The sequence below is a fragment of the Cyprinus carpio genome, chromosome B4 (genome assembly GCF_018340385.1).
Source record: "Cyprinus carpio isolate SPL01 chromosome B4, ASM1834038v1, whole genome shotgun sequence".
Classification (NCBI taxonomy): domain Eukaryota; kingdom Metazoa; phylum Chordata; class Actinopteri; order Cypriniformes; family Cyprinidae; genus Cyprinus; species Cyprinus carpio.
Window position 1 is genome coordinate 4,992,685 of NC_056600.1, and position 19,207 is coordinate 5,011,891.

Genomic DNA, 19,207 nt, shown 5'->3' on the forward strand with positions numbered 1-19,207 from the left:
TGAAAAAATAAGGTTTCATCGATCAATGGAGTGTTTTTTTGCAGTGATGTCATAGAAGAACCTTTTTTTTGTTCCCAAAAGAACCTTTTACTGAACAGTCCCTAAAAGAACACTTTTTTTTTTCTTTTAGCGTAAAGGACATTTTAATAATCTAAAGAACCTTTTTCTACTATAAAGATCCTTTTGTGCAACAGAAAGGTTCCACACTCTTAAATAAAGGTTCTTTATTTGCACTGATGGTACCTTGAACATCCATGGAATCTTTCCACTCCACAAAAGTTTCTTTATAATGAAAAACGTTTATTTATTTTCTTTTAGATTCTTAAAATGTTCTTCACATTGAGAAAAAAAAATGGTTCTATTATGGCATCACAGTGGAAAAACCCAGATTTAGAACCCTTATTTTTACGAGTGCATGAATGTTAAAGGTTCTTCATGTAACAAAAAATTATTTTTAAAGAGTGTAGCATTAAAAGGCTCAAAGTATGTTACAAATCTCAACTTTTGATTTCATGAGGTCTTTGCGAATGATCATTTCTGTTCATTTCTCACCCAAAATCTAAACCATCCGTCCTTATGCAGTCCTTCAAACGCAACTCAACTCTTACCAAAGACTCGTCATTTTCTGAAACCTCATCTTTCTCAAAGTTTTCTGCCTCTCTCATTTCATCCACTCCATTCTCTGTCAATCCCTCTATCTCACTCTTTTCCTCCTGTGCACCCTCTGCGGTGCCATTTTCCGTCTCCGAAACAACTGCAGAATCATCTACCTCTTCATTTACAAGCACCTCGTGTACTTCAGAAGAAGGCACAGCATCTCGCTCATTATTGTCCTATGAATGGAACTGCAGTCACATGCTTTGTTGTGTTAAATTAGAGAAAAAAAATGAAAAACACTCATCATCATACCTCCTCAGGCATTTTAGATATTTCCTCAATGGATTCCTACAGGTGAATAAAGTTGAAATGCCATAAACAAAGCATGGTCTTGAGGTCTACCAAACCATAAAAGGGAAAGAAATACACACCTGTTCTCTCAGATAAGACCTCTGAGGCTTTTCCTCCACCAGCTCCTCCTCCTCCTCCTCTTCCACCTGTTTCACCTCCTCCTTGCTGTTGTGCTCCTCCTCTGGCTCATAGCTCCGGCCACGGCGCAGGCCTCCGCTGCTCTCCTCCAGGCTGTGGCGGGAGGTCTGGCTGCTCTCCAGCTCCTGCTGTCTGTCCAGCGCCTCCATCATCCTCCTCTGCCTGCGCTCCTCTCTCTTGGCCAGGCGCTCCAGCAGGGCCTGCTCCTCATCGTCCCCCTCTCCCATCCCGCTGGAGGTCACCACTGAGGTGGATACGCTCTCTGTCACCGTCACGCTATGAAGAAATAACATAAGAAAAAAAGATGACAAAATATAAAAAATTATATTGTTGCATATATGACTAGAGTGCTCGACTGATATTAGCTGGCCAACGGCAATATCTAGAGAAATGGTGGCTAATATAATGCCTGAATATAAAAAACACCATTAGGATACACCTGACAAATATGTAAATAATATATTCAAATTATGTAAATATATATATATGATAATGCTTAAATGGCTGAAATTAATCTTATGCTGATGCTAATAATATCAAAATGTTGGCCACTTATATTAATTTTATACAGTATTTTTTTTGTTATAGTTCATCTTTTGATGAAAATGTTCTATATATTTAGACAACATTTTGTTTTATTAAGTCAATTTTAAAATAAATGGCACATATTCGTCACCTATTAGACACATATTAGAAAAACTAACACGTGCATTAGAAACTAATGTGCAAAATGACAAAAAAACCCATCTGTTTTACTGTAGCAGGCCACACTATTACTTATATTTAAAATAATGTATAAATATTTCTTGATGTGTCAACATACACTATCATTCAAATATTCGGGGTCGGAAATTATTATTTGTATTCAGCAAGGATGCATTAAATTGATCAATTGTAACAGTAAATACTTTTGCATTCATACAACAGATTTTTATTTTAAATTATTGCAATTAAAAAAAAAGGTATCATGGATTTCACAAAAATATTAAGCAGAATTGCTATTTTCAACATTTATAATAATAATAATAATAATAATAGTTTCTTGAGCAGCAAAAAATATAAAATCTTATATATTATATCTTAAAATCTTATATATTCAAATTTTAAATCATAATAATATTTTACAATATTACAGTTTTTACTGTATTTTTGATCAAATAAATTGAGCCCTAAGGAGGATAAGACCTATTTTAAAAAAACAAAAAAAATCAAACCAACCTCAACGTTTTTTCAACAGTGGTGTATAAAATATAACATGCAAAAATTGCATACAGCCAAACTTAAGTAGCTATCAACTAAATAATCAACTAAAATTTGGTCATTACGCAACATTACAACCCTAAAGAAAAAAAAGTAAATTCCTCTCTTATCCAAAGTATCATCAAACATCACATCAGCAAACCTGGACATGCGAAATGAAAGTGAGGAATTATGAATTAAAGTGGATCTGCACTCCCTTTTTCTTTCTAGATGTGCATGAGCAGCGTGGAATGCCATATGCCTTCAACTGTAGGGTAATGTAGTCTGACCGCAGAGCTTGGCAAACGTTTTCCCTGCGTCAGCACTACGGACAATAGACAGAACTATGTCTGCTCACACATCGAGAACAATTCTGGTCTTGTCTGACCGTCTTCTGTGTCCATTCACTGCACAAAGCCTCAGTGTCTGAACATGTCACCGCTTCTGCAGTGCTGACTTGTTACAGGAAGTTATTTATCAGTGCTGCCCACAAAAGCAACAGAGAAAACCACAGTATTCCTGTCATGTAATACTCTAGGAGTGTCTGTGTTTCACCTGTGGCTGTTGTTGAGCTCCGGGGTCTCGGGTTGGTAGGCCACATCCTCGCTGTCCTTACTGCGCATTCTCTCCTGTCGCGCTCTTCGTCTGCGCTCACGAGCGGCCTCCTCCTCATCCTCCTCATTCCGGCGATACGCCATCCTACACAGAGACAGTTAGATGTTATACTGGTTAGAGACGATAAGAGTTAGGCCTCGCGTCACCTTGGCACACACAGTCACAGCTGCTGCTGTTGTTGCTGTTGAGGATGAACTTTCACTGGCTGTCAGCTGTGTGTGTGTGTGTGTGTGCATGTTTCAGCTTTGGCAGCTGATGAGAGGATTCTGACGGCAGTGTGGCGTTCGGCCCACACCACAGCCAGGGGACTTTCGTGTAACCTAAATAAAGTTTTCACATCTCTCTGACAAGCTTTCTTCACTTCCCTCTCATGTCTCCTGCTGATGTTTTATCTCAAATTTTCAACCAGTTCACATTTTTTGTATTCCTCTTGGTTTTTTTTATACTACAGTTCAAACTCTTGGGGTTGGAAAGAATTTTGCCTTTGATATAAGTCTCTTATGTGCAACCAAGGCTGCATTTATAAAAAACATAATAATGTGAAATATTATTACCATTTTAAATAACTTGTTTTCTGTTTTAATATAATTTAATGCACATTTCTAAGTATTATGCCTAAAATAACATAAAATATGTACTTTCAATGGTTTTATTTATTATTGTATATACATATATTTAATATATAAGCTTACCATATTTTTCTTAAATATATTGTATATTTATTATATATATATTTAATACACACACACACATGCATATATTTAGAAAAATATGTTATGTTTATATATTAAATATATTTATTTAATATAAAATATAATATAAATTATATGAATATAAATATAGACTTGTAAATATTTCCAAAATATATACTGTATGTGTGTGTTATATATATATATATATATATATATATAATATATATAATATATATATATATATATATATATATATATACACACACACAATAAATATACACAGAACACACACACATATATCATGCAAACTTTAATTTTGGATGTGATTAATCATTTGACAGCACTAGTTTTAATATCACTATTAATATTAATATCACTATTAATATTGTATGATCTCTGTAATACGAGTCTTTAAAGGCAATATATTTCAATTGTACCTGAAGTATACTTGCAATCGTTCCATTTTAAACAATCAAATATATTTGTATACACTGTTACCTACTTGGCAGTCTATGGGATAGTCTCAAGCTTTCCTGTTCTCATCCAAAATATCTTAAATTGTGTTCCGAAGATGAACGAAGCTTTTACGGTTTGGAATAACATGGGGTTAAGTGATTAATGACAAAATTTTCATTTTGTGGTGGTGTAACCCTTTACGTATATCTTTACTTGGACCTCAGCACTACTTCCGTACAATTAAAGTGCACAAAATTTGTTGTTTCGATTTAGCAGACTTTAAGTATGCCCGTTTGGTAAAAGTATAATTGCAGGGTATTTGTATTAGGCACGTAATCGCATAACAGTGCTACATTTTTCCCCGAATTCTTTCACGAAAAAAAGAATGGTATTTATAAAAATCTTTTGTAACATTATAAGTGCATTTACTGAGTCCTTTCTGAATAAATTTATTATTTTCTTTAAGCAAATTATATAATTTTTTTCCCTTTTGATTTTGGAGTGAAAGACTTAATCTGGACAAAAAGCCCTTCCTCGGTGTGTGCTGTGATCAGGAATGTGTTCAGAACTGAATGTGGTGCTCTGCTAACGCCCATGGAAAACCTTAGGGAGAGTGAAATCATATAGAGAGCCGGATTCCTGCTGATTCTGTTGTTCTTGTCCTCTCTCCCTTTGTCCTTGTGTTAAAAAACCAATCAGCCAAACTCAAGCACATTTATACTGAAGTATAAACCTTATCAAAATGTTCACTTTGTTCTTGTGAGGTCTACTTAAATCAGCTTCTCATGATCATTTTCCAAAAACACTTCAATGCCATCATATGAACTGAACAATAACAGTTTGTTGCTTTCTGACAAGGGGAATCCAAGGATTTATGGACGAACTAAGAAACTAAGTCTTTCTGGACCAAGTTTTAGATCAAGGTTACAGTATGTTTTTACAACACATCAAACTTTTATTTCAAAGTGATTTCTCTCAATCTAAAAATGAATACCATCCAGAGGGAGCATTCAAAACAGCAGAGAATGCCTTTAAATCGGCTTTAACCTTCCAGCGCATCAAGTCTGGACTCTCTGATCTGATATCCCTCCGGGGAACACCGCCTATCTTGCACAGACTGCATAAAGCTTCCCTGTTCCATAACCACAAAAATAAATCAGAAAAAACATGCTGCAATAACATTCGGTAGGGTCTCTGCAGTGTTTTGAGGGCACTGCTGTAACTCTGTTCTGGCACGTCTCTGGTACCTGTAGCCATATGGGATGTAAACCAAGACATCAGGCGAACATGTTTTCCATATGAACCACATATTTCAGCCATGTAGCATTAATTATTTTATAGTGCATGCAGTGAGAGCTACACAGAATGTGACATGTTTTATTAGATTCATAAAGTCTATAAAGGAAGCAGTGTGGGAAATGAAACTGATATGCAGTTAATTTTGCAGCTAATTTGCTCTCACAACATGCAGAGAGCACAATCAGGCGACGGATGTATCCAGCTGACAAGTATTTTCTTGTGGTCCAAACATCTCAGAAATGTCAGTGCAAACATTGCACACAGGGCAAAGGCTCTGGAGAGCAATCACAGACACTCCACTAGGGTTGGGAGAGAGAAATATATGGACCCTGCCAAATAACTGTTCTATTCCCACGCTCGGCCTTTTCTCTATCTCCACCTACTGACCTCACACTCGTCTCCAATGCCACGGATCCGTCCAATCTGTATTTGACCACAGCAGAGGATCACTTGCTCTCACTTCTGCCCTGTAAACTCGAAGCTTTCTGTAACAGCATCCCTCGAACACATGTATACCCTCAAGCGGGCCTTTCCTCTACCAGCCGGAGAGAGTGTGTTTGGAATGGGCCATTCGTTGAGGATGGGTGTTATTTCCTGAGCTCTTCCTGGCCTCTCATGAGAACAGCACAGATGTGTGGCGCCAAGATGGTCTCCACTCCATAGAGAAAACTGTACAGAACCAGCTAAAACTGCTCAAAAAAGAACAAGTTTTCTATTTTAATATATTAAAAAAATTAAAAGTTATATATGTGATGCAAAGCAGAGTTTTCAGCATCATTACTCCAGTCTTTAGTGTCACATGATCCTTCAGAAATCATTCTAATATGATGATTTGCTGCTCAAGAAACATTTATTATTATTATAAATGTTGAAAACCGCTACTTAATATTTTGTGGAAACCACAATCCATGTTTTCTGAATTCTTTCATGAATATAAAGTTTAAAAGAACAGCATTTATTTGACATAGAAATCTTTTGCAACATTATACATGTCATAACTGTCATAACTGTCACTTTTGATTAATTTAATGCATTATTTAAAAAAAAAAAAAAAAAAAAAAAAAATCTTACTGACACCAAAATTTACAAGGTATATTTATTAATTTATGCTTTTTTAATTATAATTTTATTTTAAATTTTGGTGTTTTCCGGACAGCATTTTTTATGCAACAAGTCAAAATTAGCATAAAATAAAAAAAAAAATATACAAAATAAAAAATTCTGGATGGAAACATCAAGATGTGCATACAATATAAAAAACTTTACTGTAAGAAAAATTCAAAATTATATGGCCCAAAATACTGGGCTTTGCCCATATTTTAAATTATGCCTTGTTTTAGGGTTAACAGAAACTTCTGTACACTAAATGGATAGTCTAATGATTTAGCCAAAAAAAAAAGACCCCACAGTTTTCTATTAATTATTTTCTTACAGCATTACTTTAGGTGGATAATTTTTTTTTATTTGTGTAAAAACCTCTGAATGATGGAAACACAAGCCATGTGACTTTTTGCCTTGAGTCATGTGACTGAATAATCTTAGATGATTGGCTACTATTACCTCCCAGATCTGTCTGACACACTCGATCCAAACATAATGCATCTGCCAGCGATCACTGGCATTTCCATTTCTCCGGCAATTTCTCCAGAAGTGACGAATTTGTTCTATTAAACAATGCAGCTGAAAACACTACTTCAGTCACAAATTGCTTAAAATGTAATATTCAGATTTTTCCAGCATTAATTAAATTCTCAGCATGGATGGAAACATGAATTTATTTTGCAGCTGATGCTGAAATAGAATCAGAGGACTGGACAGGAATGGCAGGTTTTGGTAATCATTACTCAGAAATTTCCGTCAGCATGGTGAACGGGGACACGGAGCCAGCCGTCAAAACATTCCTGTGTGTGTATGCGGAGTATCAGTGACCCGACTGGAGCTGGAACGCATCAACCTGTCTCGGGAAAGGCCTCTGCAGTCACACAGAAGTGTGTGTGTGTGTGTGTGTGTGTACATAGTACTTTAAAAACAGCACGAACCCTCTGACCCTTCAACAGTGCCAGTCATCTCAGAAGTGGCTCTGACCAGCTATTCACTAAATACAAAGCAGACCTGATCTATGATCTAGTCGTTATAGTCTCAAAGAGCCAGATGTTTGACTATCGGCAAAGTCTCATTCACTTTGCGGCTTATTCCAGCCGTGAGCCGCCCACTTAAACAGGAAGGGCTCATTTGACCTTTCATGTAAAATGAATAACCGCATTTCATTCTTTATGGATGATGTTTTAGGCCGGATAAATTGGAAATGGGTGATACCACAATACACCAGCATTCAGCAAAAAGGCTCTTAATTCAAATAGTGGGACAGCAGTCTTTGCAAAATGCTGTAATAAAGCAGAATTTGTAGTTGAGGATATCTTGCTACTAAATGATTGATTATTTCACAGCAAACTTTGCCTTAAATGGTCATATGGCTCACAAATGTGCCATTCCTTTGATGTTTAACATTCAGGCTACAAAAGCATTAATAAGGTGATTACTTGTTTTCACCAGAGGGTCCATTATCTCTTTAAACTAACAAAATGGAATGGAGCTTAATGGGTTAAAAATTTATAATTGTAATGTTTACTTTTTTTGCAGTAACTTTTAAACATGTTCCCAAACAGCATGTTTTGTCTATGGGAACGACTTTTTGTCCTCACAATTCTGAATCTATATCTTACAATTCTGACTTTTTTCTGTCAATTGTGAGATATTAGCATTATATCTAAAGCAAAAGAGTAGCACATTTTAGATTGTCAGCAAGTTACAGTAACACATGCAGACAAAAGTCAGAGCACATAGCCTCCCTCTCTCACATGCTTTCCCTCTCCTGTCATTTTCAGCAGTTGAAACGTTTGCAAGTCTTCCAGATGAAAAGGACTGGTGCACATCAAGCCATCATCGCCTGATAGAAATGCAGCTGGACCCGGATGCCAAGCTGCTCCTGCGTGCATTAAAGTTATCAGACTCTCGTTGTTTTTCCGTGTCAGTGCCGAGCCAACATCTGCCTGCCCGCTGTCCCACGGCTTGCACAGAAGACCGTCTAGAGATGGAGAGCTTCGCTAATCTCTGCCAGTAAACATTTCTAATGCAGAGCCATTTGGCAAAGTGACAGCACTTATCATATGTACACCGAAAACTGATTTTTGTTTCCACCGTGCATTGCAATGACCGCCAAAATGAACGGGGCCAACAAGACAACACATGGCTTTGACTAGTTCAGTTACGGGCAAAGAGTAAATATTGATCGTTACAGCATCTTTGCATAATTCCAGCCATTTAATAGAGCGATTTAATCTTTTATCACTAACTCGAGCAGGCGAAGAAGAGCGGGCCAAATTGAAATGACTCCACAAGAACATAAACACAAGATCACATCGTGTCGCACAGCTGAATGGGCTGCATTGGTAGCTTTCTGCCAAATGTGATACTTGGCATAGAAAACACAATTCCAGCCTTTCAGAGGTTTATAACATATAGCCAAAAAAAGCATTCATTTTATGCTGTGCTGTAAAATATAATGGCCCCTAATCTGTGCGTAATCGGCTTCGAGCTTCCGCCCTACGATTAGGTGAAAAATATCCCATAAATCTTAAATCATGAAAAAGAAAAGCATTCATGGTAACATGCTTGGAGGAACAGGAAGTTTGCTGCAGATAGGAAGCTGACACTCAAAACGAACTGTACACCATGTAACTCTGGTTTAACATCCTAGTCAATGGTAACAGAAATAATTGTTGCTGAAAGACATTGATTTAGAGCTGATTCATGCCATCCTACACTCTGCTGGAATGATAATAAGCTCAATGTGCATGCTCATTAGCCATTAACAATAATTCTTTTTGACAGCAGCATAGATGTCCAAGAAACAGCTGTTTTCTGTGTTTCCAGAAATGCACCGTGCTCTGAGATAATCTAGAGCTGATGCAAAATGGCTTTTTGGGTCAATGCTTCCAGTGTTTATGGGAGTGTCGCTTTGCCTTAAATGGTCAAGAGGCTCGCGAATGTGCCAGTCCACTGACGTTTAACATTTGTTACGTTAACACCAGTTTTCTGCTTTAATAGCAGACTCCATCATCACAGAAAAAGAAAATCGAGCTGGAAGTGCAAGCCTCAGACCGCAATAACATTAAAACAGTAATTTCTTTGTTTTCACCTCTGACTCAATAAACAGCAGGCAAATTTTTCTTCTTATTTCTCCACAAAGAGAAACATTCATTATCTCTTTAGATGGGTAGGAAGCTTATTGGACAAAAGTTAAAAATTTAAGATTTAAGAATGCTGGAAACACATTATGTTTATCAATCTTAAATTACTGTAAATGTGTTCAAATTCTGAGAAGTTTAGATTTCCAGGATGCTCTGTTTTACACAAATGAAAATTAATTGGGACAAATGCTGTCAAAAAAGCATAATCCTCAATATGATAACTTTGTGTGAGGAAGAACTTAAAGTTTTTCACTTACACACATCCCTTCCTGTAACAAAAAAAACCTTGTTTTTCAATCTGAGGCGTATTAACTTCACTTTTGGTGTAAAAGTTCACTTACACCTCTCCCGTCCTGTGTTGAGAGAAATCGTGAGTGAGGTGCAGGTGTACTTTCTTCATGCTGAGGCGTATTAACTTCACTTTTGGTGTAAAAGGGGCTTTACAGTTGCCAAAAATATAACTTTTGGGTTTTTTGTTATTAAAAAACAAATAAGCAAGCCCAGCTCAGGTAACAAAAAGTAATGCAAAAGTAACGTAATGCATTACTTTCCATAAGTAACACAATTAGTTATACAATATTGTAATACATTATTTTTAAAAGTTACTTTCTCCAACACTGGTTATACACTGAAAACCTTCCCTTCCAGCATTATTCTCATATTGCATTCAGACGTCATTATATTTAAAGTAACCTAATCTGATCCCATGATACAAAAACTGACATCAAACTGAAGAACTGCAGAAGATGCACAGACAATCCATGCAAAACAACTTCAAATTCTCACAGTTACTGACCCTGAACACAGTGAATATAGCTAAACTGGCCACTTTTATTGTCCTTTACATTGTTTTTTTTCTCTTGGTCAATGTTTGCTTGCAGAACATGGAAAAAAAGTCAACATCCTTGTTATTTTGTGTAAGAAAATCATATAGGAACGAACTTAGGGTTAGTACATGATGATAAACTTTCAGTCCCCTTTCACAACTGCCTTCTTTAATAACACCTGAAGTCAAAAAAAAAAGGAGTAGAAATGTTGAAAACACATCAACAAGCATTTTTAAATCTTGCACGATTGCACAATGACTTATTTGGCCAAACAGTAACGGACAATTTGCAAGCTGTGGACAATGAATCTGATGATCTCACCCCATTAACAGCCCTCGGTTTACGGTGCAAAACGGCTGAAGAGTTTGCGAGAAAGACGCCCACGTTACCTCTCAGCTTCCAGACGCATCTCCTCCCGCTTCTGTCTCCTGAGCTCCCTGCGCCGCTCGAAATCATCATCCATGCTTCAATCCTGAGAGCGTGACCCTGGAAAACAACAGAACACGTGTGTCCTTTAGTCTCACGCATGAACCTTACAGAAACTCACACAATGCCCTCCGTTACTGAATATGGTCTGGATTCCACAGCTGCTGCGAGTATTTGGTTAACCTTTACACGAAAATCACGCATTCCCATATGCAAGACATTTACAGTCGATCTTTTCTCAGCCCGACATCAAACAGATCACAAGTTTGTTTTCATAATACCACTTAAAATGGAAATTGTGGGGGAGCGAGGGAGAAGAATGAAGAAAAAAAGAGAGAGGGAGAGAGAATGGGTGAGGAAAGGATGTTAGCACAGGATATCCACTCAGTCAAGCAGAAAGACTCTGACTAAATATACTGCGGGGTTCACGGCGGAGGAACCGAGCCCACCCAGGAGATACAGAGCTGTTGTCATTAATCTTCAGACGGCCGTTTCCAGACCGGCCTACCTTCACTTCAGTGATGATAACCTCTTGAACAATTTAGCTTTCAAAACATAGCAGAAATTCGTTCTCTGGTCTCGATAGCACTCCAACACAAAGAGTATTTCAGACTCTTTCTTTCTCTCGCTGCAGCTACCAGAAAGGGCCAAAGCCGGCCTCTTCCTTTCCCATTTTTTCACCCTCCCTACTTTCCTCCGTTTCTCTCCCTCCCATTATGGTGCAAACTCTCAATCACGGCCGACGGGTCTGCCTCCTCCCTCCCTCCCCCTTTTCCTTTCTCTCTCTCTCTCTCCTGTTCTGACACTGTCCCTCTCTCTCTCTTTCCCTTCCCGACTCCCAATTATTGCCCATTCCATTCCTTTACTTTTTTTTTTGCTCGTTCCCTCCCTCTTTTGTGATCATGGAGCTGTTGCTGGTTGGTTAGAATTCGCTTGCAGAAAGCGTGTTCAAAAAATGCACACTTTTGCAGACTTCTTGCTTGATACTTGTTTGAAAGTATAGGTTTTTAAAAAATGTAGTTAGCTACACTACAAGTGTCTAACAAAAGCTATCTAGCTACATCAAAGCAGAGTAAAGGGGCAAGTATTACAGAAAATAAGTACACTTATTCCAAAATGAGGTTTTTAAGCTCAAAACAAACAAAAAATATGAAATATATAAAAATTCTAAATCATATTAACAAAACTATAATAGATAAATGGAATTAGATTTTTTATTCTCATCAAAATGCTATAATTCATCTGGCACAAAATAAATAAAATAAAGTAACTCAATCAATTAGCAATATTAAGGTGACAGAATTAACCTACAACAGATACATCTACACTAAATGCAAAAACACTATTACACACACATAAAAAATAAATTATATACATTATAAAACAGCACTTCATTTACATGAATGAAACAGCTGAAATGCTACTTGAAAAACACAATGACATTGCCTGAACATGAACTGTGACAAAACCAACAATTTTGCATTTTTCTTGTGGGAAAAAGTGGCTTATGGTTGGGAAACCCAACACACAGCTTAGCAACTGTCCCGCTACTGAAAAAGTTAACAACGTCACTTTTTCTTGGTTCCGTATCACACAAATATACACAAATACACACACACACAAAGTGTGCAAGAACGGAGAGAGAAAGAGGGTCTCAGACACAAGAGAACAGGAAACACTCCTCCTCCTAAACCCCTCCTCCATATTCACATAACTCTGAGAGACAGAGAGAGAAACGGACAAAAACAAAAACAGCAGCGGGAGAGGGGAAGCAAGGAATGTGAGCGAGAAACGGCGAGTGCGAGATCGAGCTGATCTTCCTTATCAGACAGAACCGCTGCGCCCGCATTCACAAACCGCAGGAATGCGGTCTATCTTTAGCTGGATCTTCTGTTTGCAGGAGCATGGCTGCTCTTCATATCTGAGCCCTTGAGCAAACAGCACTGACTCAGCTTAATAAAACTGTCACAACTGTGTACCATCAACTCAAATTGAATCAGCGCTGACCTCACATGCTAAATTTATGATTGAAATTCAGGTTGTGTGTTTGTGTTTTGGTGTGTGCGAGCGCCGCACGCTGAAGGGGTAACTGACAATAAGGCCTTGTCTTCTGAGAAAGAATGTAGAAATGGATTTGTCTCTTCCTCTCGTGGACCACCCGTGTGCCTACATTCACATCGCTGCACTTTTTCCCTTTTCAGTGTTTCATAACGGGGGTCTGCTCCCCCCGGAGAGCAGGGAGACGCCTCCTGTTTAGAAAGCACGCGCTGTAATGGCTGTAATAACACATTTACCTGCTAAATTACTATGTTCCTCATAAGTACGGTGCTTAACCCTTCATCAAAGCTCATCACTGCAATGACCCATGGGAATGCAGTCTTAGAGCCTCCGTCTGTGATGTTCTCTAGCTCATGAATGTACACACGGACGCCTGTGCCAAACCACATGAACGATTCAGAGTTGGCTCACTTTAAACTCTGTAGGGAAAAGTGAGCAGCTGATGAAGAAAACTAAAAATGATGACAGATGGAAAATTGTCCTTACAGTAGTTTACGTGGGATTTTGCTCAAGTGGTGCTTGACGCATGCATGTAACCCATTTTACTGCTGTTTATCTTTATAAAATTGGATATTCAATAAGAAATATATATATATATATATATATATATATATATTATATATACACTCACACACACAATAAATACATATATATATATATATATATATATATATATATATATATGTATTTATTTATTTATAAAATAAAATATATAAATAAATATGGCTTGGTGATATCAGTAAAAAAACATAAATACAAACATTTTTTAAAATGTATAATAATGTGTGCTGATTAATCTTTTATGTTATAAATGTTATTATTAAAAAAACAATTATTATTCTATTATAATAATATTATAATAAAGTAATAGACAACACTGAACTAAACTAAATCAAAATAAAATGAAAATGTATGAAATGTAAAACTATTTTTGTTAAGGAACATACTTTCACTTGATTTCTCAATAAAATTCTATATATTCATTATTTGAAATAAAATAAAATAAAATGAAATAAATAAAACAAAATGGTTTGGTGATATCAGCCCAAAAAAATAAAATAAAATAAAAATAAAATAAAAAACACACATTTTTTAAACATTTATAACAATGTGTACTGATGAATCATTAATGTTATAAATATTATTCCTTACATAATATACAACACTAAACTAGACTAAACTAAACTAAATGGAATAATGTGCTCTGGTGAATCATTAATGTTTTTTAGTAATGTAGCAGTTTTCACAGTCTGATATGTAACCCACCTCTGACCGCAGGCAATTCCTCGTACCCGTTTTGCAATAAAAAATAATTACAAACTCATTAACGTCAACACACTTAACCTGAACAATCTACCATTAGCAAGATGCTCATAGTTCGCCGAGATAAATGTTGAGGTAAAGAGCGTTCTTTATAACCAGAGCCAAAGCTGATGTGATCCACAACCCGGCTGCCAGAAGGATTAAATAACTAAATGTTTGGATCTACCACCCACCGTCTTTTGGACCCCAGCCACTCTGGACAACTTGAGAGAGACTAAATTTACTGCTCAAGAAGAGAGCGGAGCGTTGCCAACATAAACCATCGCCCTTATTTGCATGTCTCTCAATATAGGTCCATTAACATTCGCTATCAGAGTTTATGCTAACACACTCTCTGCGGCCGCAGCGGGAGTGTGGTGTAGGAGGACGATTCAGACTGTCTTCTCTGGCCAAGATTTTAACAAATGGAAGGAACTGTGCAGACATATTGCATTAAAAAGCGTTTTACTGTAATATGGTGTATATTTCACCATGAAACAACATGGTATTAAGTACCAGATAAAATGGCATTTTCTCTACAGGAAGAAGTAAAGTTAATCTATGTGTAACCATCAAAATGTCATGAAGTGCACTTCCACTGACTGCACTATTAGTTCACAATGTTTATACCGTGCAGCCAAAGTAAACAAACACATGGGACAATTCCAAATTCATTTAAATGTCAACATGGATTTCATAACCCATTCTGTAATCTAATGTGTTTCCAAGTGAAATGTGTGAGAAAATGCAATTTTTGGATTCTGATGCATGCCGTAACATGAATTAGTCAACATTCGCATTGCATCAACATTTCTAGCAAAATTCAATGTTAAGGCAGAAGAAATCACAGTGGAAATGTTCTCAGGTTTTAAAAAAGCAGCCAGGTGCAGAAAGGTATCCCAGAAATCTGCAGCGTCAGCGGCCTATCAGAGCCTCAGACACACACATCTCATTAAAGACACTGCAGGTATGCCAGATATGCGCAGCCAGCATTTCCATCTGGATTCACTGACAGCTGCTCTACAATGTCAATCAAAACCCAAACCCAAATTCTATACTTAAAAAACCGCTACATACTAGAGTAATTTATTGATCAGATTGTGTTCCTGGAAATGTTTTAGCTGATTTTAGCACATACAGTATAGAAACACATCATTTGAACAAGATTTTAAATTGAATCAACACAGACGGTTTTTAAACGAATACTGTGGATTACATTAGTTTAAATTAATGATCATTTGAAATGTATACAGTATACCCTTTGATGTATCATTAGATCTGTAAAGTCAAGACATGTCAAGATGATTGTGATAGTCAGATGTTAGTTAATAAAATAAATAAATAAATAAATAAATAACTACATTAAAATTATGGCAATACACCAAAGGGAACACAATATGTCAATATGGTTTCCAAATGTGAATGTCAAGAGAGCAGAATGAGTGGCTTTTTAATTCGTGGAACAAAAATATTTATCTATAAAATGTAAATTACTTTAACTGTACCTTCGGATCACACTGCAAAAAAGTCATCAGTATTTTTGTGTTGTTGTCCATTGCAAATGTCTAAATATTCAAAATACATTTACATTTACAAAATGACAAAAGATAAGAAGTCATTTAAAATGAAGTGAGGGCTCAAATTTAACTTAATTTACAGGAAAAGCATTTTCATTTCCCATTGACAATATCTGTCCTTGTTTTAAGCATAAACTCACTTCAGTTTGTTCAGTTTCTCAGAAAACAAGACCTGTATCTTCATTTTGCATCTCCAGTGAACACACCTAGATTTAAGACTGTTTAGATAATTGTTTTGAAAAACAAGACAAAAATACTAAGGAAGATGCAACATTTAATGCCACGGCTTTATGAATTTAAGACTTTTTGCTCTATTTTAAGACCTTTTTAAGGGCGATTTAAGACTTTTTAAGACTCACAGAACCTCTGCTGCCTGTGGTAAATTGACTGCATTGGGGACTTTAAGCTGAATTTAACCTTCAATAATCCTTCATGCCCTTAAAAATCAAACAAATACATATCTTTAGAAATTCAAACATCCCAGTCACTGAACGGATAGGAACAAATCAAGAGAGAGACAAGAGCACAGAGAATCTAATTCCTCTGTGTTCACTCAACAAACCAGGAGATCTGGAGAAAATAAAGAGATCAAGAAGGGTCTCGAACCCGAGCCAGGAGAATGAAATCCACACTGCACCTCTGTCTGTCTGTCTGCATCCGTGATGACAAACCTACAGACCCACTGCTGAATTATGGGATTGTGTGCTCGGCGAGATGCGCAGGAAATTGAGAGCACCAATAAAAGTGACTGGAGGCCAGCCGGAGTTCTCCCATAAAGCCAGCTGATTGATTGGGCGGCACACGACCGCAGATCTCAGGACAGTGTCAGGACAGCAATGGCAGGAGTCCAGCACCAGGTCTGGTTCATGTACAGTATTACAACACTATGTGATGGGCCAACAATCCCCATTAACAGTTGTGTTTATGTGCTGAAGGTCAGACGACATGCTGTGCTTCAGAGATTTTAGAGGGGAAAAAAGATAGTCTGGTGCAGTTTCTAAACTTTCTGTTTTCACATAATCAACAGCAAACCAAAAAAAGCTTTTTTTGACTATTATACTGAATATCGATTAACCATTATCATTAATATTTGATACTTCGATACTTTTGATATTTGCTGACATTTCATATAGAAACCTTTCTGAAATAATGCTACATTTATTTATAAATCAAATCCAGATTGGACACAGAGAGCAAATTATGGGGGATTTAAGAGGTTCTGCCCTCCTAATTAAAGCTGGACTAAAGAAGTCAGGTTGAGGGGGTCTTATAAGTGCATATAATTTTTATATATACAATCAACAGCATTTTCAAACAACAATTAACCACCAAACTTAGATTACAAGTCAGTCACAATATAAAATGTCCCTTATTTACATGCTTACAAATGTAAGTCTTAACTAGTGGTAAATTTCAGTACACAACAAATTTTTGTATTTGCTGATTTTTAGACAATTTGGGTTGCGCAAAACCAACTTAAAAATGCTGTAAACGGAAATTATCCCCATACTGTGTAATTTACACACAGATGAACCCATTCATTCTTGTAAAACTCTCTATATGGTGGTTTTTAGCATGAAAAATCAGGGCTCTAGTCCTGCAATATCAACAATATCAATAGTAATCTTGATGGAAAATTAGCTGTATTATGCAAAACTGCTGGTTTGATTTCTTTGGCGATGTTTGGCTTATTGAAGGCCGGTTCCACGTAACCAAAAGCTCAGTTTGGACTCTCTGATGCATCAGCACAATTATGACTCTCGGGCCTTAAAGAAGAAACTGAAGGAATGAGAGAGTAAATAAGAGAGACAGAGACTGAGAGAGAAAAAGAGCAGGATGTGCTGCTATAAATCCAGTAGAGATTTTGGCAGGAAGAGCAGCAACTGCTTTTCATGGCTGTCACTGGGAAAAGAGGAGAGAAGAAAAGTTGGTTGATATGCTACTTACCTAACCTAGGCTTGGACACTGAATTTGATGCTCATGATGAATCTCTCAGAATATTTCTACACTGGCATCGATAATGCAAAAGCTTTGCCTTTACATAATGCTGCAAGCATGCATGTCCACTGCACTCAAACATGGGCAATGTCATGGGTTCTATTGCGAGGGAATCCATGCATGGAATTGATAAAAAAAGAAAAAAAAGTCATTTTATCTTAAATGAAAAGTAAATTGCTTTGGATAAAGCGTCTAGTAAAATATTGTACATGCAATATGTAGGATAAATGTACAGTCAGTGAGTCATTATTGCGAAATAAACTCTTTCAGGGTGATGCAAGGAACCTTGGTTTTGTGTCTGGAACCTGATCACCACATCAGGGTTTATTTTGCGATAATGACTCGCTGACTGTACATTATCTCTTAGGTTTTAAAAATGGGAAGGAGGGGATCAAAAATTCGAGCATGGGCAAAAATAGGCCTCAGTCACTGAATTTCCACTTGAGGTTGGAAAAGGAGATTCCTGCATTCCCAGACAATGGATTGCATTCCCCGACACGTCTGCATGTCCTGTGAATCACTACAGTTACCTATGCAAACACCAAATACATCTTAAACCACTCAATTACCCACAATGCCATGCAATTACAGGCTCTGGGATACAGAGTAAGTGTCAATAGCTGTAATAAGTAAACAATGTACTCTTTGATGTATGATCTGAAATACACAACCTAAAAATTCAGCTATGAAATCACAGGAATCAAGTACATTTAAATGCTAAAAATGGAGCTATGAAATTACAGGAATAAATTAAATTTTAAAATCTATTCAAATAGAAAACAGTTATTTTAAATAGTAAAAATATTTCTAAATTTTTTATATTTTTTGCTGTACTTTGGATCAAATAAATTCAGGCTTGGTTAGCAGAAGAGACTTCTTTAAAAATCTTACTGTTCAAAACTTTTGACTGCATGTGTATACCTGGGTAAGCAACATATTATATATATATATATATATATATATATATATATATATATATATATATATATATATATATATATATATATATATATATATTTATACGATTATGATTATTATTATTAATATACCTAATCAAATAAAAAAAATATTTTAAAATTCTTATATTGTTTAAAATAATAATTTCTTACTTCCTATAAATACACAGTGTTTTATTTATTACTGAAATAATGTATTATCATATACATATATTTACAAATTTAATATATACAAATAATTTATTATATTATATTTAAAAAACATATGTATATTTGCATATGTAAAATAATTTAGTTTGCCAAATCATTCACCTTTAATGTTCACTTTCTCTTTCCAGCACAAAGAACTGAACACGAGAAACATGAGCACATGGGTTCAGGATGTCGGAAAAATGTTTCTGTTTCCGCTTTTGAATGGGCAATTTT

General features: G+C 36.3%; 1 protein-coding gene across 6 annotated transcripts in view; it reads right to left on the reverse strand.

The window, feature by feature from the left end:
- Positions 1–19,207, reverse strand: part of LOC109046893 (non-muscle caldesmon-like) — a 50,531-nt gene that overhangs the window by 18,362 nt on the left and 12,962 nt on the right. For 3 of the 6 annotated variants that reach the window (XR_006154615.1, XR_006154614.1, XM_042722672.1), the window contains exons 2-6: positions 10,854–10,950; positions 2,881–3,024; positions 1,029–1,362; positions 910–945; positions 609–833 (exon numbers count right to left, since the gene is read on the reverse strand). Coding sequence is in view for 4 of the 6 variants with exons in the window: in XM_042722672.1 (XP_042578606.1) it covers positions 609–833; positions 910–945; positions 1,029–1,362; positions 2,881–3,024; positions 10,854–10,927 (813 nt within the window). In the remaining 2 variants the exon portion in view is untranslated. Of the gene's footprint in view, positions 1–608; positions 834–909; positions 946–1,028; positions 1,363–2,880; positions 3,025–10,853; positions 10,951–11,398; positions 11,576–19,207 lie in introns of those variants that run through there. The other 3 variants (XM_042722673.1, XM_042722674.1, XM_042722675.1) reach the window with 3 other exon arrangements.